The sequence below is a fragment of the Anas platyrhynchos genome, chromosome 1 (assembly GCF_047663525.1).
Source record: "Anas platyrhynchos isolate ZD024472 breed Pekin duck chromosome 1, IASCAAS_PekinDuck_T2T, whole genome shotgun sequence".
In the NCBI taxonomy this organism is placed as follows: Eukaryota; Metazoa; Chordata; class Aves; order Anseriformes; family Anatidae; genus Anas; species Anas platyrhynchos.
This window is the reverse complement of record NC_092587.1, coordinates 6042327-6062605: the sequence shown is the minus strand read 5'-3', so window position 1 is coordinate 6062605 and position 20279 is coordinate 6042327. Positions and strand designations below refer to the sequence as shown.

At 42.2% G+C, this 20279-nt stretch overlaps 1 protein-coding gene across 11 annotated transcripts in view; it reads right to left on the bottom strand.

Annotated features, from left to right (window-relative positions):
• The window catches only part of CELF2 (CUGBP Elav-like family member 2), a 371305-nt gene that overhangs the window by 222979 nt on the left and 128047 nt on the right, over positions 1 to 20279 (bottom strand). The window contains exon 1 of one of the 11 annotated variants that reach the window (XM_038186454.2): positions 19626 to 19877. The exons of 8 other annotated variants lie outside the window; for them this stretch is intronic. In XM_038186454.2, coding sequence (XP_038042382.1) covers positions 19626 to 19699 — 74 coding nt within the window. In that variant the 5' untranslated portion in view covers positions 19700 to 19877. Of the gene's footprint in view, positions 1 to 19625; positions 19878 to 20279 lie in introns of those variants that run through there. 2 more of the 11 variants (XM_072043646.1, XM_038186461.2) reach the window with 2 other exon arrangements.

Sequence of the window (20279 nt, the reverse complement as noted above, 5' to 3'; positions counted from 1 at the left end):
TATGTGACAGAATCTTGCCAACTTTTGCATTCTTTTATTTCCACCATTACTCAAGTTGAGCATCTTTACCACTAAAGCTGTAAAATAAACCTGATTTATTTTGGTTCACCTGTTTGCTCCCTAGGGAGAACCCTACAAATACAATTAGAAATTACAAAAAAAAAAAAATAATTTTTTTTTGCTTGCACTTTCTATGCATATTTAGACAACTTCTCAGGAATATAGCAGCCGGAAAATGGAAGAATGCACATTTCCTTCAAATTATTTATGTGATCCTACTCCTTGAACATAAACACTTTCTTCTTTACCGGTTTTTATTTATACAGTAGACCACCTGTTAAATTACACCAGCATCCCAATGCTTTCTTTCCAGGTGTCCAGGAACATCAGAGACACAAGCATCCAACAATCCACAGCTTGCCTATTTACCTGAATTTCAGAAAGCTGAGTACACACGATGGCAGTGGAAAACGCCCTCAACGAGTACTGTCATGCTTGCAAATGTCTACCCTGTTGTGCACAACCTTCTTACTGCTCTGGTTTTCATATTCTTCACTGGTCTCTCAGACAGAAGTGCCATAGTAACATCTGCTCTAAAATTACAGCTGAAGTTTTGCCCTTTCTGTGGGCTTTTAGGGCTAACGTACGCCTGAACAGCTGAGCTGCAGGAGTGTATTTTGGAAAGCATGTTAGGAGACTAGGACTTGCTGAAAGTAACTGGGACTTAGAAGCCCTCAAGTGCTGTTTGAAAATAGGGTTGAGTCTCCTACTTGCTTCCTGACCTCTGGGAATCACAGCCTTTATCTATCTATGGTCACACATGGCTGTTAATTTCTGTACCACTTTGCAAGGGAAAGCCATGCAAGAATATTTTAATTACCCATGTAAAATGTTGCATGCTTATACTGTCAATGCCTTTAAATCTGCTACACAAAAATGGGAGGTGCAGAGAAGTTCAGAAAAGCTGTAGGTATTCATGCCACAGTATCAACCTAACAGACTCATGATTTTGGAATATACAAATCACCACCTCCTCAAAAAAAAAACAAAACACTCTGTGTTTCCTTTCTGGTGGCACTTGGATATCATCCGAAAGGCTGCTGCCCCTTCTAAACTCGAAGACCCATGTATGACGCAGTTTTAAATGGAAAGAGAAAAAAACAACAACAAAAAAAAACACAACACAAAACCAAACCCAACCCTAAAAGACATTCCCTCCTGCAGCCTCTGCCAGCTTGTTTATCTGTCTGTGCTTGGCAGAAAGTATCTGAAAAAATATGTGGCAAATAGCTATTGTGATCGTGAACCAAAGCAAAATGAGTCCATTTGAGAGAGTGCAGGCTCAGAGGAGAGGGAATCAGCCATCTCCTGGCCTCCACCAATACCAGTGAGTCTAGAGGCACAATTCGGGTGTGCTTCCAGTTCAGTTTTTCCTTTCCAACCTTTCTTTTTTTGGCTGTTTCTTAGCCTGTATGCTTGTTAGGACAGGAACTCATAGGTCTTTACAGCACCCTTAGACAGGGTGCAGGGAAAAGGAGCCCACAGGCATGGTTTGGCTGTCAACATTGAAGTCAGTTCAGTGCCTCCAAGTGTTCCAGTTCCTGCTCTCCAAGGATAAGCTTCAGAAAATTAAAAGGAAAAGAAAACTTCTGCTCTTGGCCATGACTGTACAGCAGCTGCTGTAGCCAAAACCAAGCACATAAGGATGTTTCTGCAAGTTGTCCATTCTCAGATTCTCAAAGTGACAGATATTATTAAGCCAGGAGCTAAAGAGAAGCTAGAACAACCCAGGAGCAATAGATGCACAGGAACAGTCTAAATTCAGATGCTATTGGCAAGATTTTCTTTAAGTCTCATATAGTTACTTCCTTTTGAGCTGACTATTCATCTTCCACAAATATAAATATTCTCTCGCAATGCTACACTTGTTTAACATCCACTGCTGTGTATTCTCCACCTATAACAATGACACGGTGCAGTAAAGTAAACAGCCCTGCTGCATGAGAGAGGTTCAATTTTAATGCACGCAAATGAATTAAATTAGACGTAAGCAGGTTATGAAACAGTGAGAGAGCTGCCAAGAATCAAAGAAGAGATCGAATTTAACCATTATTAAAATGACAAAACTTGGGATCACCGACTGTAAACAATTTTCATCACCTAATTAAACAGCCCATTAGTGTTTTCAAAAGAGATGGTTGGTGGTGGCCACTCAGAAAAACATTGTTGACTTTGCAATGGTTTGTGCTCCAAGTTAATGGAGTTGATTTCCAGCACGCACTTCCCCTGTGCAATTCATCACAACCACACCAAACCCTTCGAGCAATCCCAACACGAGCACGTATCGCCCACCACGTGGGTCCGAAGCCTGCTGCTGTGCGGCACTAACACCTTGGGCATGCACTGAGCTGAAAGCAAGGCACTGCTCTTAACCTGAGCAGCCGTGCTGGATTAGGAGGATTACCTGCGTGTGCTGAGCTGTAGGCAGTAAAGAAATACATGCTGGGGTAGGGGCTAGGGCTGAGCAAGGGAAGAAACAAGGAGCCACCACTATACACTGAATTTTATTTTCCTTCTTACATTGAGGTAAGCCATATACCTGTAAATGACACAGCAGAACCTAAATCATGTGTTTTAAAGACACGCTGCTGATGAAAAATAAAAAACTCTAGAGAAAAGTTTATTTCCATAATGATTTTGATGTACGCTGAGTCCCCACAGTCGAGGCGTTTTGCAGTTAGGAAGAACAATCCCATCCAAAGTTTCTCAGAGGTCTCCAACCACGTGGGCTTCACCCAGGCTCCCCAAATCTGTGTGCAACCCCCGACACCTGCTGCAGCACCTTGCCAAATGCTCCAGAGAGAACCACGGCAGAAAATTCCAACATTGCAATTCCCTTCTGCACCAGCACCTGCGCCAGAAAGGCTGAGCTGAGCAAGCCCTGCCTGCAGCTTGAGCAAGACATCGCAACGGCTTCGCAGCTATCCATAGAAAACGAGAAATTAAAGAGGGTGAGGATTTGTTGAGCTGTTCTAAATTATTGGGAGTCATTGTTTAGAACAGGCTCCTTTCTGTCTTTATCTCTCTTAAATAGAACTGTATCTGAAAATATATTTGTTTATGCAGATTGGACATCCTTCTCCTGTTTGAATTAGCACTATAAGTACATTCTGTATCAGTGCAGACATACTCGATGTATTTAATGTCAACACTGCTAGCAACGATGGAGATTGGAAATATTGCTCTGCTTGTTGGCCATGGAATAAATTTGCCAGACAGAATCAGTGTAGCTCTAGAGTTTAAATTAATGCAAGCAACACTGTTATCAGTAGTCTTTAGCCTGCCACTCTTAGCTTCTAACAGAAACATTTAGGAATAGGAAGCATTACATCTGGCTACAGCTGCATATTACATGGTCCATTGAGACTTAGATGCTGATGGCTGAACTGAATAACAAACAGCTGGGTATAAATGCAAAGATCAGGGAATCATAAGAAAACGCTTGTATAGTATCTTTGAAGCCTCAAACACAATGATACTGTATTAGTGCTATTAGCATTACAGAATAAAATAGCCTGAGGATTGGAGTTCAATTCCTCAGCGTGGGGAAGCAGCCACTTTAAGGCAGGTACCAGCAGACTCTTTTCTGGCTGCTGTAGTATTTATATTCACACAATGTATTATATTAAAAAGTTGGTTGCTAAACTAACAGGAATCTTCATGTCTGCAGTACCAGGTAAAAGTCAGCCTGCCCCAGGAGTTATGGGACATGATTCCTCTCCATCTTTGGGAAAATGTTGGTGAAAATCTTCAAAAATTAACAAAGGTGATATTTTCAGTGCCATCACAAGCTTAGAGGCAAAGATCTGAAATGAGACACATTTCATTCAATACAGGGACAAGCCAAAACAATATTTCACTCCCCCATAGGGCTAAAGGCTGCTGGGAAGGGAAAACTAACCTGGAGCACTGGTGGGGGCACAGTGATGTGCCCCCGCAGTGATGTGCCTCCCATCCTCCTAGTGCCCAAAGAAACACAAGCTGCCCTCGGTATTCAGCAGCTTCCACTGAATGCGAAATGTGTTTAAAGAAGAACAAATGTGTGTTATTCGATTAAATCTACTCTACAGATTGCATGTTGCCAGGACTGACACTAGACATGACTATATGACCTACGGAGCTACAGTACAGAGAGCGTCGCAAGACCTCTCTAAGGCAACTGAAGAACAAAGACAAGGAATCTGAGTGTGGCAGAAGAGAAGACGTAAAATTGCTACTAATTGGCATAAGGAAAGAAAAATGGCTTGTAGTTCCTTTTATATATAAAAAAAAATGTTTGTTCAGTAAGTGAATGTGAGTCATTTGGGCCTGTAAAATGTAGAACCCCCTTTTCCTAACTGGTTTGAACTCTCCAAACCTACATCCACCTGTACCAGCTCCAGCAGAGACAGTGATACCTAGGGAAGAAGATCAGCACGCAAGCTGAATGAATACAGGTTATGATGAGAAAATTCAAGAACAGCTCTCCCTGTAGCCCATTCAGTAGAGCACGTCTCCCTCTTAGTTGAAGGTCTTCAACTATATTGAATGTTCCTGTGTCAGAAGACAGCCACCCACATGTCTGAAGTAGTTCAAAGACCAAAGAAATCTCCCTTTAAGACTTCCTGAAGGCCTGAGGAGACAAAGTTGTGATTCATCAGACAAGAAAGACTGAACAGTTTTGAGACTGCTTTCTGGATTCAAACGGGGAAAGAAATCTTCAGTAGAGTGGTGGAGACTTTGCTGAACAAGTGTAACACTGGGTGGTGTTGCAAGCAGAGAAAGAAAATACATTTCCTTTAGCCTGCTAGAGGTAACAAATGAAGATGGAAAAAAAAAAAGGATTATTCAAAATGAAAAGTTTTATAGTCACTTTCTAGTTTTTGAGCATCAGGAGTTGACAGAAGGGTGTGAGGTGACATGGCACAGAAGCACACCATGCACAAAAATTGGGCAGAAACACGGAACCTTGAACCTCCACAGAAAATTGTCATAAAATAACATCAAAGGTGGATTACTTTCACTACCTAGCACACCATCACCCTTTCATCTGTCCGGGTCTTGATACTATTATATAGGAAGATACTTCTGTCATAATGCCAAGACCAAAGTGGGTTTAACTTCAGCAAAGAAAGTTCCTTCAGTTTCTCTACTGGAAACAGCCTCTGCCAATGTTGAAGATAGCTCTGAGAATTCAGGAGCATTAAGGAGGCTAATGTACTTGAGCTTTGTTCTAATTACTTTTCTTAATAAGTTTTGCTGGACCACTAAGAATAGAAGCTGTCCTGGGAACTCCAGCACTCAATCACTGTGGTGTTCCTGGGCAGAGCTTGCTGCAATCAGGCAGCAGAACTTGGAGGCAGAATTATCACCTTGGGCAGCAAGTGCCCAAAGCACATGGATCTAATTGCCCTTATTGTCACCTGGCTATGATGTGAAGTCGCCTAGAGTCCCTTCCACAGAAGGGTAGATGGCCATAAACAGGTGTGTATTGAGACTGGTATTATTTTGTTCATATGATTTTTAAAATAGCATAAAAAAAATAAAAAAGGGAACCTAAAAAGGCTATGCAGAGCATCCAAATTATCACTTTTCTTAGGATAAGAAAAACCAGCCAGAACCAAAGGATAGCAGTGGGAACACACTAATTTCAGTCCAGACTGTTTGTGCTACTGGCAATAAATTCATTGATCTACACGCACGCGCTCATTACTTGCTTATGGATGTATAGGCATTCAGGATCATCCCTTACTTATTTATTAGCATTCATGTGATCATTAAAGATCTCTACCCGCACTCCTCAATATGGTAAATCACAGAGCCAATAACTGTATGTGACTTTCTAGTCAAAAGCAGCCTGTGGTCATCTCCACTGAGACAAGTCCTACTTTTAGAGAGGATTCAAATGCCCAATTTGTTGGGGGGGGGGGGGGGGGGAACACGACCCAAAACCACTCAAACTAAAACTCGTTAGAGGAAAAAGAATGTGTGGGTGTTATTAACAGGCAACTGATATATGATGCTTCTAGGAATTGCTGCTCCAAAAAGCATATTCAGGATTTTGTCCTAAAAGTTTTTGTCCAAGCTTCCAGTGCCTGCTTTACATAATTAGGAAATCGAGGCTATCTATCTCCTTTCCACCACGTTATAACTCCAGTTTCATCAGCTATTGAAATGCAAAATGGTAACATTTTGATATGGGGAAGAGGTACATTAGATTACTTGTGCAGAGATTAAGTTGCAACGCTAAAAATCCTGTGTGTGCAGGAGAAAAACATGAAAAACTGTCTTTTCAGTACCATTTTTCTCCTCCTGAAAACTATAGCTCTTCCACAGCATGGTTTGGTAGAAAGTTTCAACACCTATGTTGACTTATTTAATAAACCTCACCACCAATCATGAATAAAGTTTCAAATCCACGAAAACAGTATTATAAACAAGCAATTAACAGACTCCGACTTTTATTTATCTCAATTACTAATTTTATTTTGACTCATTTCAACTGCATGCTACTGGAAGTAACAGCAGTAGCTTGAACATGGAAAGGTCAGAATTTTTAGTGAAGAAATGCTCTAACACAGGTTAGAGCAGGTTTCCTGTATTTCTTTCCTGTATTTGAAAGCTACAGTACTGGGCCATATAGTTTGATTTTTATAGGCCTTATAATGAGGGTGGAGAGGATATACATTCCATTCTTCAGCTGCATTTTTGTTCCACAAAGACTGCAATTTTCAGTCTCTTGAAAATGTAATTATAGATAATGTTTGCATCAGTGGCAAGAACACAATGAGCACATGGGGCATGAAAACTCCACTCAAATCACATCCTCTTAGGTTACGAAGCTTGCCTTCTGCCAAGAGTAGAGGCATTTCAACAACCTAATGTTCAGTATGAAAAGGATTGTTTTATACTAGCCCATACATACACTCTGCTTTTACTTTTTTCCATTATTCTACTCTTTGGATAGGGAATCTACATAAACCAGAAAAAAGATTAATTGGAGTTGCTCTGAAAATCTGACGCCTATAAAAAATTTAAAATTCTTTAACTAAGAACATAGAAGTATATCAACACACCTTGTCCCAATGATCATGCATTTTGCAGTTGCAAAACTGAATCAAGATCAAATCAGAAAGATAGCAAGTGAAAAGTTAGCAATGTTGCAAGAGGGGGAGTCGCTTTGAGATAAACTAACAAGGTTTGGGTTAGAAATGGGATTGAAGACTGCTTCATAGACAATACAACCAGCTCTTTTGATGGATTTCAGAAAGAAAAATCAAGCAAATTACTTTGTGATAAACTATTGATATCTGATATGAAAAAAAAAAAGAAATAATAATAAGAAAAAAAAGGAATCCTTATCAGAAGAGTTCTGCATCATGCAAGTTAACTGCATCTCAGAGTAACACTAACTTGTTCCTCTACATTCAGAGTAACTACTCTTCTGCCTCGGTAGTAAATCAGAATCAGCCTGAGGCATAAGTGATCTTGATGCTGCTTTGGTGCTACTTTCAACATATTCATCCCTTAGAGCGCATTGAGCTCCTTGACTAAGACAATTAACCTGCTTTCTAAAGAAAACAAGAGCTTTACACACACACAGAAGATGCAAATTTGCACATCAAAACAAAGAACCCACGCAGTATCCCAAAATCTCAGAGGCACGAGGTAGGAGGGGGCAGGCAGACGCCAAGCTCGATGCTGCAAAGGATTCCTCAGACAGCGTAGGAACCACGGAGGGCGGTCAGCAAGCACAGAACCCCAGCTCAGAGCTCACACTTCTACTGCAAGTCTTTTAATGCCATTAAACTTACCAACATAGTAGATCAAGATGACTTTTAAACTTTTAATGGGAAAAAAAAAAAAATGTGTCGGGGATGAATGCCTTAAAAACCCAAAGGCCAACCAGGAGAACCCCAAATTATACGACTATGAACCATTACTTTCTCTCCGTTTTCATAAAGGGTTGTGATTCTTAGCTGCAGGAGCCAGCACTTGCACTAACTGGGAGTCCTAGCACACAACTACCAAAACGTCTTCCAGCAAGCCCGGGGAGAAGCATACACTTGTGTTTCATAAGCAAGAAGGAGAATCAAACGTAAGCTCTTGTCACACTGAATATGTCCAATCAACGTAATTTCTTTGTCTTTGTTCGTACATGGTGCATTTGGATCACACACACAGAGAGCCTTAAAATCAAAGGGAGCCTACCCATCGACTCCAGCAAGCCTTGGCTTCGGTCCTTAATTTATGCCCAAGAACCAGTCTGTCTGGAATCACACTCTCCGACCTGATTCCACTCATGCTAGCTGAGTTTTACCACCAGCTTCACTGAAAATAGAGTCAAGATCTTAAAGAAAGGGCCACAATCTACCAAAGCCCCTTTATAACCTCCTGCTGCATCACCTAACTTCCAGCTGCATGCATTTCTTGCACAGAATACCATTCCCTCTAGTGATAAAGGTTTCACAAACACCTCACCGTTGGAGCAACTAATAACACAGAAGTCTGTCACGGCTATAATTTGGGAGAATTCCTTAAAACATGATTACACTGAAGCCCTACTGAGTTTAACCAGGTCTTCTTTCAACGCTCCGAATTGCTGGCTGAAACCCTCAGCTTATCATGTGGAATTAACAGATGCCCTTGAGAAAGGCATGTTACGTAGATCCAGTGATTTGCATTGAGTAAGTAGGGCAACTTGTGGTTGTGAGAAAAAACACATGATAATACAGGACTTGGTTGACAACAGTTGCATGAGACTGCTTTAAAAAAAATGAGCTGGGAGAGCCTGCTAACAAAAGACCACTATAAAAATGCAATAAAACATACTTTGGCTAATGAAGATGTTGCTTTGACAACGTATATATCCATACTCCCAGAAGACTGGGAAAATCATACTCAGGGTTGATAATTCCAGCATGCTGGGTCAGGGAGCACTGCCCAAAAAGGTTGGCCATACTTCCAGGGAGTTTCAAGACATGAGCCACTAGCTGGAAACTAAGAATATAAAATCATTAAGCAGTTCTGATATAAATTATAAGTGATTCTCGAAGTTCAATAGGTTCGTCCTACCTCTCTTATCAAAGAAGAAGGAAAATAAAGTACCGGCTTTGCAGATTTTTGTAGGAACTTCTTCCACCAGAGCAGCTGGGGAGGAAGCACAGAGGTGTTTGTCTGAATATTTAATGGGTGGTGATAACAGGGTGACCCACTGATCACAGTAACCTTTTAGTGGTGGCTACGTGGAGATAGCAGAGCAGGGTGGCTCTTACCTTGAAAGGCATAAAAAAGGGGAAGGAAGGCTTCATGCAGGCATGCAATGTGGAGCAGAGGATGCTGAAGGCTCCCAGTATTTTAAACAGATATCAGCAGGGCAAATTGCAAGTGTCAAGGATAGAAAAAAACATGACATGAGGTGGTAAGAGGCTGCAAAAGAGTTTTAGCTATGTTGATGGATTTTTTAAAGTGCTAGATGCTAAGCTTCTTCACTGATTAAAAAAAAAAAAAAAAAAAAAAAAGTTTTTCAGTTAGATCTACGAGGGTTTTCATTATTTACAGCATATTATAGGATTGGATAAAAGGGCTTTGTTTGCTGGTTCTTGGCGATGTGATTATTTGCTGTTAAATATTTACAGATTTTTTTGCCCAAAGAGTTTTGGGGAAGGAGAGGGGAGTTGATTTATTTCCTTCTAAGTTTCCACGAAGCCTTCCAGGTTCACATTCAAAAATTATCAGCACCAATTTTGCATTTTCTGGGATTTGAGGCTTTGCTGGGCTTAAAAATAAAATCTCTATTTCTGTTAAGACAAATGATGCTCCACTTTCTAAAAATAACATTAATTTTAAATAATGATTTTCTCTGCTAAGTTACCCTGAGTTTGTTTGCATCTTTTATGAAAATCTGCCTAAAAACATATCTTTCTCTCCTCATTTGCTACCTGGGGGCCTGGCATCTCTCAGCTCCAAATTCACTCTGTACCTATGCCTTCAAATCCGACAGGAAAATCAGAGACCTGACAGACCAAAGTCAGCTGCAGTCCTCTCTGTTTCCTTTCCCACTCGCATAGAAACCAACAGCTTGGGGATGCTGAGACTTTCAAATCCTTCGAAGGCCAGCAAGGGAAAAAAGTCTAAGTATCCCCTGATGCGGAGGTGAGGATGGAGGGAGCAAAGAGGCACAGAAACAGCCGAAAAGTCTCCAGTTCCTGCAGAGCTTCCAGGTACCAATACGGGCATCTTTGCAAGCTGAAAATTGTTCCTTTCTGAATCCCTGCATGTATCTCTCACTACGAGTAGCCTGCTGTTCCTGAACAACGATGCACAGGCAACAGTGATGTTGAAGGACCTCTTCCCAAATCCAATAAACTGTACACACAAGGGAAAAAGAACTGACCTAAAGGAGCCTGGAATAACACTTTGAAAATACAGATAGCAGTCAGTGCTGCTGAAGGCTGCTCAGGCCAAACTAAGCCAGATTTCTGGCTGGAAAACAGTTCTCACTTCTGCATGAATTACTGCATGTTTGCTCCAAAGGAAGGGTTTGCAGAGCAAGTGGAAGAGTTGTTTCTGTCTCACATCACTGTGATACCCAAGAACCCTAAGTCAATGTTTATACGTCTCTGGTAACAGCCGTTGCAGAAAAAAAGCTCAGAAAGACACAGAATCTGCCCCAAAGACTTCATGCTCTCCAATAGTAGAGTAAGGCATACAAAGCTTCATTCCACTCCAGTAAAGCACTGCAGGAACAGCACAGACATGAGCATGGTAAGAAGAAGATATTAAAAGGCCGAGGACTTTTCTACACTGCCTTGTCTTGATGATAAATAAATGTGGTCTAGGATGTGAGATACTAAGCTACACTTAAGCAGTAATGAAATCAGGCAAAGACAATTGTTTTAAAAGTCAGTAATACATTGTTGGGCTTCCTTCTGCTATATCCAAGCCTAGCTACGAAGCTGCTGCATTTGGTCTTTTTTTCACAGGCAGCAAAGCAACTTAAAAGGAAAAGTTGTATTCTGTCTTCTGCAGCCAAATGATAGAGATGTATGTCAGGGAAAATTGAGAGCCCCTCAGGCGCCGATATGAATCCTCCTCTCTGGCAAGGGGGAAAAGGCTCGTCAAGAACAAAAGAAACCCCCCACACCCGACCTGAGAGGTGTGAGCATCCCTCAAAAGAATTAAAATTGACTGCCTTCCAACACGATAGCAACTCGCTGAGCTAGCAAGGTAGTATCTAAAAAAGTTGGTTGCCTCTTGTTTTTGCGTTGAAGCTCAGTCTGACGTGAGCAATGGGAAAAAAAGACTGCAAAAAAACAAACACATTTATACTATCACAATCCATGGTTCAGAGCTGGCCATGCTGGCACTGGAAGCAAAGCAGAGCATTATGCATTCCTCATTTAAGCCAAGCTCCTGTAAAGCCATTGGAAGTTTGGCTTGAACACGGACTGCAGGCTATCGTCTGCAATAAAATATCAGATAATGTTGCTTTATGTGTCCAAAGACGTTCTTCTCTTTCTAAGAACTGCTTCACTTGCTCATATACATTTACATGTCCTGCAAAATTAACGACTAATTTTATTTCTTCCTCTTCCCCCTGGTTGCCTCCCACTCAGTACACATCTCCAGAAAGAGCTGGCAACCCTAAACCTGCCAGGGAAGGCACAGCCAGTGCTCATGTTGCAATCCTAAAATTGCCCTGCTTGAAGGAAGAAGTTGCATTACGCAAGTCAGTTTAGGACAAGGGGAACGATGTTTGCATTATTCCCCCTAGAGAGATCATCTAGATTTGTGGCTATCCCTTAATTAGGCATTTAGGTTTTGCAGTAAAAATCTTTGAAATAGGCTCCAATCAGTACACTGTCAAGAATCAGTTTTAAAGACTAAATTATCTAAGAGAACTATGGATTTCCACAACAAAACTCAAAGTAATAGTCACTATAATCTCCTGAACTTTATCCTTCTTTCCTTCTTTTTTTTTTTTTTTTTTTTTTGGACAGCAGAAGGTAAAAGTAGTTTGGATACGGTAGCTGAAGTATGAAAAAAAGGTTTCTAAACAAGATTTGGGAAGAAAAAATTTTAACTAAATTTTAAAAAATTGGAAGTTCCTTTACTGGTTAATGAAATTATCAGCTTTTCTGCATGTTTATAAAGAAACTGCAGAAAAAATGATATTTTTTTACCCCCAAAAGATATGGTGAAGTTTACTAAAAAGCATGGAGAAATCACATAAACATGCAGCCATCAACTTGGAATTGTTTTGTATGAATAACAGTTACCAAATAGGCTTTTCTTTAAGACATAGCCACTGGGCATGCAGCATGTTTGACAACGTTTCAGACTCCTAGTGCTTGTTCTACAATCCATCTGTGGTAAAATATTAAAAAAATAAATAAAAATAAAAGCATTTATTGATAAAGGGCATAGCCAGATGTCTCTCTCGCTAACAATGAACTGCAGACAAAAGCTGACAGATCCAGGCAACTGAATGAGCCAGAAAAAAAAAATTAAAGAGAAGAACAGAATAGATTACTTGATTTTGTAGATTTTCAAATACAGTTATCCTCTGCCAGAAGTTAATAACTTTCAATTACCTGGGCCTGTTTCAGGCAAATGAAGTGCACTTATCGTACACCAGGCCACCCAGTGCCACTGGACCGAGTGCCAGCAAGGTCTCCAGTCAATGACACAACAAGTGGTGGGTCAAGCAAGCTGCAGATTTTAGATTTTATTTTTTATTTTCCATTTTTTGCATCTCTGAGTGAATCAGTGGCGCAAAGCCATGGAGAAGCAAGAAATGGGAAAAGCGAGTGTATATCAAACAAGGCGACAGCGTCATGCCTCTGGATTAAGAGGATGAAGGATCTTCATTATTTTTCAGGGTTATGAAACAAAAGATAGCGCTTGTCAGCTGTGACTTGCGATCAGTCTGGAACTGCTTCAAAGGACATCGATGTGGTAACAGAGCATAATAAAAGCCTGATATAGCATAATACAGAAAGGTTCATGGTTACTTCGGCAGGAACCACTTCTCCTCCTGCCAGGGAGGTAACCAACTACACACACAGGCTAGAGAGGTAGTTATAACCTATATATCCACCCCAGTGTTTACAGACCATTACATTTGAATGGCAAGAAACCGGAAAAACTGTTGATTAGTGCTGCACTGAACAACCAACACTGCTGGGAGATGGTCAGAGTTAGGCCTTTCCACGAGAACTGTATTTGCTTTAGCATGACAGCTGAGAAAGGAAAAAATAAGTCATCTGATTTTTTTTTATTTAATACATTTTCACAAAAGATCAGTCAGCGCATTTCTGAAACAACTGTGACTGTAAACTTTAAAACCCCAGAGTAAGATCCACAGAGCAATTCAAGAAATGAACAGGAACGTGAAACCAATAAAACTAAACGCTTAGGCCACTGTTCCTCTTCGGGCAAACTGAAGTGGCTCAACTTGTGCAGCACGACACGGGAAGGAAGGACGTGAATTCCCTGCATACCTCTTCACAGATGGAGCATCCCAGGTGGCAGCGTGGAGAAGGATGAGCTGGGAACAGCTGGACAGGACGACTGCCTCCTCCCAGGGTGAGGAATCCTGCAGGGCTGGTGTGTGTCTCTCGATGGTCCTGAGTCACAATCCCTACCCCTGGGGTGGCACAAGGTGGTGCCCCTTTAGCAAACAGTGGGTGAGGTCAGAACACGATGCTCAGGAGGCCAGGGTTGCTCCCGCTCATCTTGCACCAAGGCTTTTGAAGCATCGCCTTTGAACTTGGCTGCAAGCACTGGCACTGCTTTATAGGCAAGGGGAGCCAAACGAGAGAAGCTGTCCCATAGCAGGGACAGACCCAAGATACTCAATCTTCACCTGCATTATACAACAGGAGAAAATAGAGCCATACTCTTCAATGTAAATTGTTTTTTTTTTTTTAAATTTGTGTAAATCCAAAGGAAAAAAAATCACCAAACAGGCGCTATTGGTACAGTAGGCAACTCCTTTGTGAATTGGCTCATTTAGGCATTCATTTAAATACAGTAATTAAGATTTAACACAAAACAGAAGCTGCTTTCAGATGTCATTTTGAAGGCCAGATGATCTTCTCTTTATTAATATTATAATTTTAAACTATTGTCAGCTGATTTTTCAAGGATCAAGCTGTGAGCAAAGAGAATACACTGCTGAAGTGTGTCCTATTTATGTAATACAATCTCAATGAAAATGAGGAATTGATTATAAATCTGTGATACAGAGGATGGATAAACTGCGCAACTAAATCTCAAGGTGCTTTATCTGGACGAGAAAAGAGAATTTATCGCTTCAGCATCTGCCATTCACCTATAATATTTAACGCCATATGGAAGAACACAACACCGTTTAAGGCAACATATTTCTGAAAACCTTTACGAGAAAGCCAGCAGCTTACTGCAAATGAAAAATGAAATCCTGGAGGGAACACAAGTGCTTCTATTCCTTTACATAGGAATGCAGAATGCAGGAATGCGGGGGAAAGCAATTAAAGTATGATGATTCTAAAGGGGAATAATTATTTCACAATTACTTGAGAACATTACATTTATTGCTCTAATTAGTTTTTATTTTCCAAATAGGCATTCTAGTTCTTGCATTTTTCTTGCACCTACGAAGGCTTTTTTCCTGTTTTCCCACCTCTTTGCTAAGAAAAGCTCAGGCTCACTCTATCTGTGCATTTTGTATATTGTGACTTTAGCCTCTGGTTAACCTTGCCCTGCCACCAGTTTGTTTTAATCAAGGGAAGCCATGTCAGAAGATGCAATATACTTTGCAATTATATGAACACCCGAGAAATAATCCACTACAGGAAACACAGTTTGTGGAAACGCAAAGAAAAAAAAAATCACCTCCTTGCTTTAGAAGGAAGGCTTTTTTTATGCTAAAGTTATAAGACAATGACTTTTCTCTAGGGGGCTGCATCTTGCAAAATATCCTCCTTATATTCCAGGAGTTTTTAAAAACTACAAAAATGTTGTACACCTTTCCCCTATATTAGTTGGGTGAAATATTTTTATATTAATCTATGAATTAATTATGAAATTTGCATAGTCCAAATGCTCATAAGATATCAAACATCCTAAAATGCCAATGAAATATTTAGACTTGTCAAAGTTTTTAAAGCAATCATAACTGATGATTAATTTGGATGATGAATACGTGTGGGGGAGGCTTAAAAAACTTGTGAGATCACATCATAGGAAGTGGAAGATATATTTAAATATTAATGTGCTAAGTTATGGTGGGTTAAACACTCAGTGCGATTCTAGTCAGCTACCAGGAAAGATGATGGGGAAAAGGACCCCTGAAATCAGAATTGTTTAGTTGACAGCTGAAAATCTGTTTTCCCTTCTGAAGTCAACAGTCGAGAAATTTCCTCTTCTTTGGCTTTGCTTTTTCTCGATGGTGACCCCAGGAATCTCCGTGTATTAAGTTAACTAACAAGTCATAATACTTAACATAAAGCTACTGCTGAATCAAAGTTAGGATAAAATGCCAGCACAAGGGTGAGGCTCTGGGCTCAGAAAACAGCTGATAGCTAGATATCCATTTTCACTTAGCAAATCAGGGTTTGACATTCTACATACAAAGAAATGGATAGCTGATAAATTATTTTTGACAGTATGTTGAGCTTTCCCTGCGGTGAAGTTAAAAAAAAAAAAAAAGAAAAAAAGTTAATTTTATTACCTCCACTTCATGCTGTAAAGGCTCTATTTTGCAGGGTTACTGGGGGAAAGGAAAGGTTTGTTTGTTTGTTTTAAGTGCAAGAATGACCCATGAACGATGACATCCCTTCTTTATTAAACAATGCATACAAAGAGCACTGCAGATTGATTTTCGCTGCCTTTTTAATCAGCATATTGCACATATATCTGATTTTGACTCATCTTGGAGAAAAGAGAGAGGAATTCAAAGACCAAGGACTTTTCATGCATAATTACCACGGAACCCAAGCAGTTGTATGCGGACTGCTTTAAGCCCTCTGACAAACATACCACAGAATTTATTGACGTTATGCCCATATAGGAACTATTAAAGTAAAATTTGAGTTTTTCTTGGTAGTAAAAGACACTATTTCACATCAACATTAAAGATAATCCCAGGCACTGGAATGTGCATCACAAAACCGAAAACCTTTGGTGGTACTGCAGAAATCAATGCAGGGGGTTACTATGGTGAGTGTTTAATCCTCAAAGCAACCACTTTACAACCATCCCCTTGGCATGTACAGGTAACTCGGTAAAATTACTAAGCAAATTACAATGAGCTCGCATTTTGTAACTGTCCTTAGGAATTGTTAACCCTCTCCTACCCTGCCCAAATGCACACATATACTTCCATATTTTCTTCATATGTGGTTCTTGCACACAAATAACACACACAAGCTATGAAAAGCATTAAGCAATTTCTGATCTTTCAACCAGAGCACTAACCAAGTGATCTCTTTGCAAGCATTTGTGATGGATTGAGCATCCAGCTTGCCACCTGCCCTTGAGAGCAAAAGTTTACATTTCATATCCTAGAGCATCTATTTTCCCATGCCATTCCAGAAATATTTTTTTTTGTTAAAATTGCCAATCGGTTACTAATCAGTTATAGCAACACCAAGCATATAGTTTACTTACACTGAATAACCATGCACAAAGTACCTGATGGTCTGTTTTACTTATATTCATCTAGACAGCAGCAGCAGCAGCAAAGCAAGGCAGTCAGCAACATTTGAGAGCAATTAGCTGTCTACCGGAGCTGAGAGTATTTTAACTTTGGTGATTATCTAGCTAGCTGTTAACTTTCAAAATAGGTAGGGAAATTGACATTTCTCATTACATGTTGCTTGTTGGAAGAATGGATGATATTGAAAATAACTCCCTTTACAAACAACTTTGGAATGTACAAACAATGGGAAGCGTAAGTGATACTGCATGGTACCAATTTCCTAAAACATCTGATACACCACTGGCATTAAAAAAAAATGAAATAAAATACCTAGTTCCGCAAATTTTCACTGTAAAACAGAGGAGATTTTTACATGCATCTTGCTAATTGCCTCACTCTAAAATAGGAAATTCCTTTCTGCTAAAGGCTGAACCACACTATACTGAGTGGCTAGACCAGATGGCGAGGTTAAAAGTTTTGTGCATCATCATAACTTGGAGCATGCTCTCGGATGCACTCTCACACCGCAGAACGCTGCTAGTGTCTGGCTGCACGTCTGGGGTGGGCCAGCTAAAGGGTATGGTGTGGACATGCCCCTGACCCCTTATGCGTAATCAAACTGCATTCTCTTCAGCACTGATTAGCCCAGAGAGCTGGGGACCAGCAAATAAATGCACATTGCCACTTGGCTAGAGGGACGAAATCATGTTTTAAACAGTGAATTACACAGTTTTAGAAAGGCGGAGAGGAACGCTTCCACTGAGAGCATTTAGTTTTAAGATTTTTTAGGGATGGATGCGCTGCTGGTTAATAGCAATTTAGCCTTGATATTAATTTGTATGCGTGACACATGATCCCTTGAAATCATACATCTTCACAATTACTTAGATCAGCAGCAAAGCAAAGCTTTGTTAATGCAAGGAAACAGCACTTCCAGAACATCACAACACGACCACTGAAGATGCAGGAGGTGAAGTTTTTTTTCCCTTCAAGAAATGACAATGTCCCCCCCCAAAAAAAAAGAAAAAACAAACAAACAAAAACAAACACATAAGAGAAACCAGCATCAAATCCTACAAGGCTATGCATGCGGAAGCAATACCCTCTTAGTTTCATTATTCCACTCCGGTATTTAGAGATCTGCTTCAAAGTTGACATATATCTAGAGAAATTTTTGTTTCTTTGGACACACATTAAGACCTGTGCCTGATGAACACTGACTGCATTTCAAGCTGTGTTAAAATGTATTATGGATGCCTCGCAGAGAAGAGGAGCGCAGAGACAGCGTGCAGGAGCAAGAGTTTGACATGGTACTCCCCCCTCGAGGGGCAAGTTGGAGATAAAGTTATATAAGCCTAAGTGACAACAGGGCATCATCAGATGCAGTTAATAATGCCTCAGAGCTTGGAGATGTTTGTTAGTGGTATCTTTTCTGACTGCCTGGAAGGACAGCAGGTAGAAAAGTCTAATCAGAGCCGAGAAGATGAAGGCAAGGGAAAGCTTAGCTGTGGCAAGTCCCTCCAGAGGGCTGCAAACCCAGCGATCCTAATGTTCAGCTGCAACTTTGCACCCTAGCAGTCAAACCTGCGTTATTTTTAAGCAAAAGGGGGGAGATACAGCACCTTTTCCAACTAAACCTAACTGACCGGTGCCAATAAAAAATGCAGATCTTACGGGAGGGGGGGAAACCAGCAGAGAACTCATTGAGATTTTGGGATCACTATACAGAGACAACGGGCAGCATTTACACAAACACTTCGCTGTCCTCCAAGGACTGCAAAAAACAAGTAAGACATCCACACTAAGTAGGTTCCCCCCCCCTGCCTCTTTTCCCTCTCTGCCACACTTCCCAAACCTCAGCTGCCCGAACACCCAGCCGCTGCTGACTGCCTCTGCTCAGAGCACTGCTGGAGCTGAGGGAAGCATCCCACCTGAGCAGAAAGTTTGCTGCCAGCAAGGGAGGTAATAAAAAAGTCAGAATCGTCTCCGATCGGGGCACACAGGACACAAGCTGCTGCGTGCAGCTCGCAGGTGAGGGGCTCTGCTGCACGCAGGGGTTTTATTTACACTCGCAACTCAGGCACTGCCTCAGCCGGAATAGCTCCAGTGCCAGCGCCTCTCGCTTCATTCTCATGCAACCCAAACCACATTTGTCATCCCGAGGAAAGAAGAAAAAGCAACAAAATAAAAGGCAGCCTCGGCACTGTTAAAAACGCAGCGCAGCAGCGCTCAGCCTTCGTATGTTTCGGCCGGCGAGCCTTTCCCTAGCTTTTATTTTTCAGACGAGGCTTAGGTTACCTGAAAACCCCTCTCAATTGGCAATGCCCAGGAGGGTGATAATAGAAACTTTCAGATGGAGATTAATGGAGCAGAGGCGGGCTAGGGGAATACTTTTTTAATATTTTTTTTTTTTCGAAATTCCTGCGTTCGGCGCCTCCCGATAAATCTGATCAGCGGTCCAAGCGCACGTCAGGCAGCCGGCCTCATGTTAATTAACACTCTCCGCACCGGACGGAGGGGGGGGGGGAAGAGGTTAAAAAAAAAAAAAAAAAGAAGAAGAAAAGCGCCCTGATTTCTGCCTGCTCTGACTCCCAGCTGATGCTGCTCCATCTCAACGTGGTCAATAGGTTTTTATGCCGCCGGGCAGGGCGCAGGGGGTCGCCGATCGCCTCTCTCTCCCCCCCCCTCTCCCCTCCGCTGCATCCAACACTTGGCCCCTCGGGCGCGACCTGCCCGCCCCTATCGCGACTCGTAACGCTGTCGGGATCCACGGGGAGTGGAGGTGGGGGGATCGCAAAGAAACTGCGAGGGACTCGGGAGGGGATGCAGAGAGAGGGGACGGAGCATGGAAGGGGGGGGTCCCCGGCGGCGGCGGCGGCAGCCCCCCGCCGCCACTTACATTCTGTCAGAGACCAGCAAGCGGCCGTCGACCATCATCTCCGGAAGGAAATCCAGCTTGAACGAAGAAGTCATGCTGGGCTCCGGGGCTCGCCGCGGCGGTCGTGGAGGGAAGGATGTGGCGGGGGCTCGCCGGATCCCACAACTGCGCCGGGCGGCGGAGAGGCAGGCACAGGTGCGGAGGCCTCCCCGCGGCAGCCGCCAGCCCCGGCAGTTGTCACATTTCTCTCCCCCTCTCTCGGTGTTTTTTTTTTTTTTTTTTTTTTTTTTTTTTTCCGCCAATCCCCTCCGAAATCGACTGCTGAGGCAAGTGTCGGTGGAGCGCCAGGTGCTGAGCGGGGAGGCGGAGCCACCTCCCCGCCGCAGCTCCCCGGTTAACCCCCGAGGCCCCGGCGGGGCCCGCAAGCCCCAGGGAGAGGCCTAACGGAGCCCCACCACCCTGCCCGGGGGTCCCCTGGGGCTCCCCCTGTGCCCACGGGCAAAGTTTGAGAGGGACGGCGGAGCAGGAGCTGGCCGGTGCCTCAGGGACGCTGCCCTCTTATCCCCCCCCCCCGGGTCTGAGCCTTGCCCTGGTGGAGTTGGAGGTGCACACTGAGGGAAAGCCCTCTTCTAGTTAAAGCCCTCTTCCTAAATTCCTAAATAAAACCCCCAAACC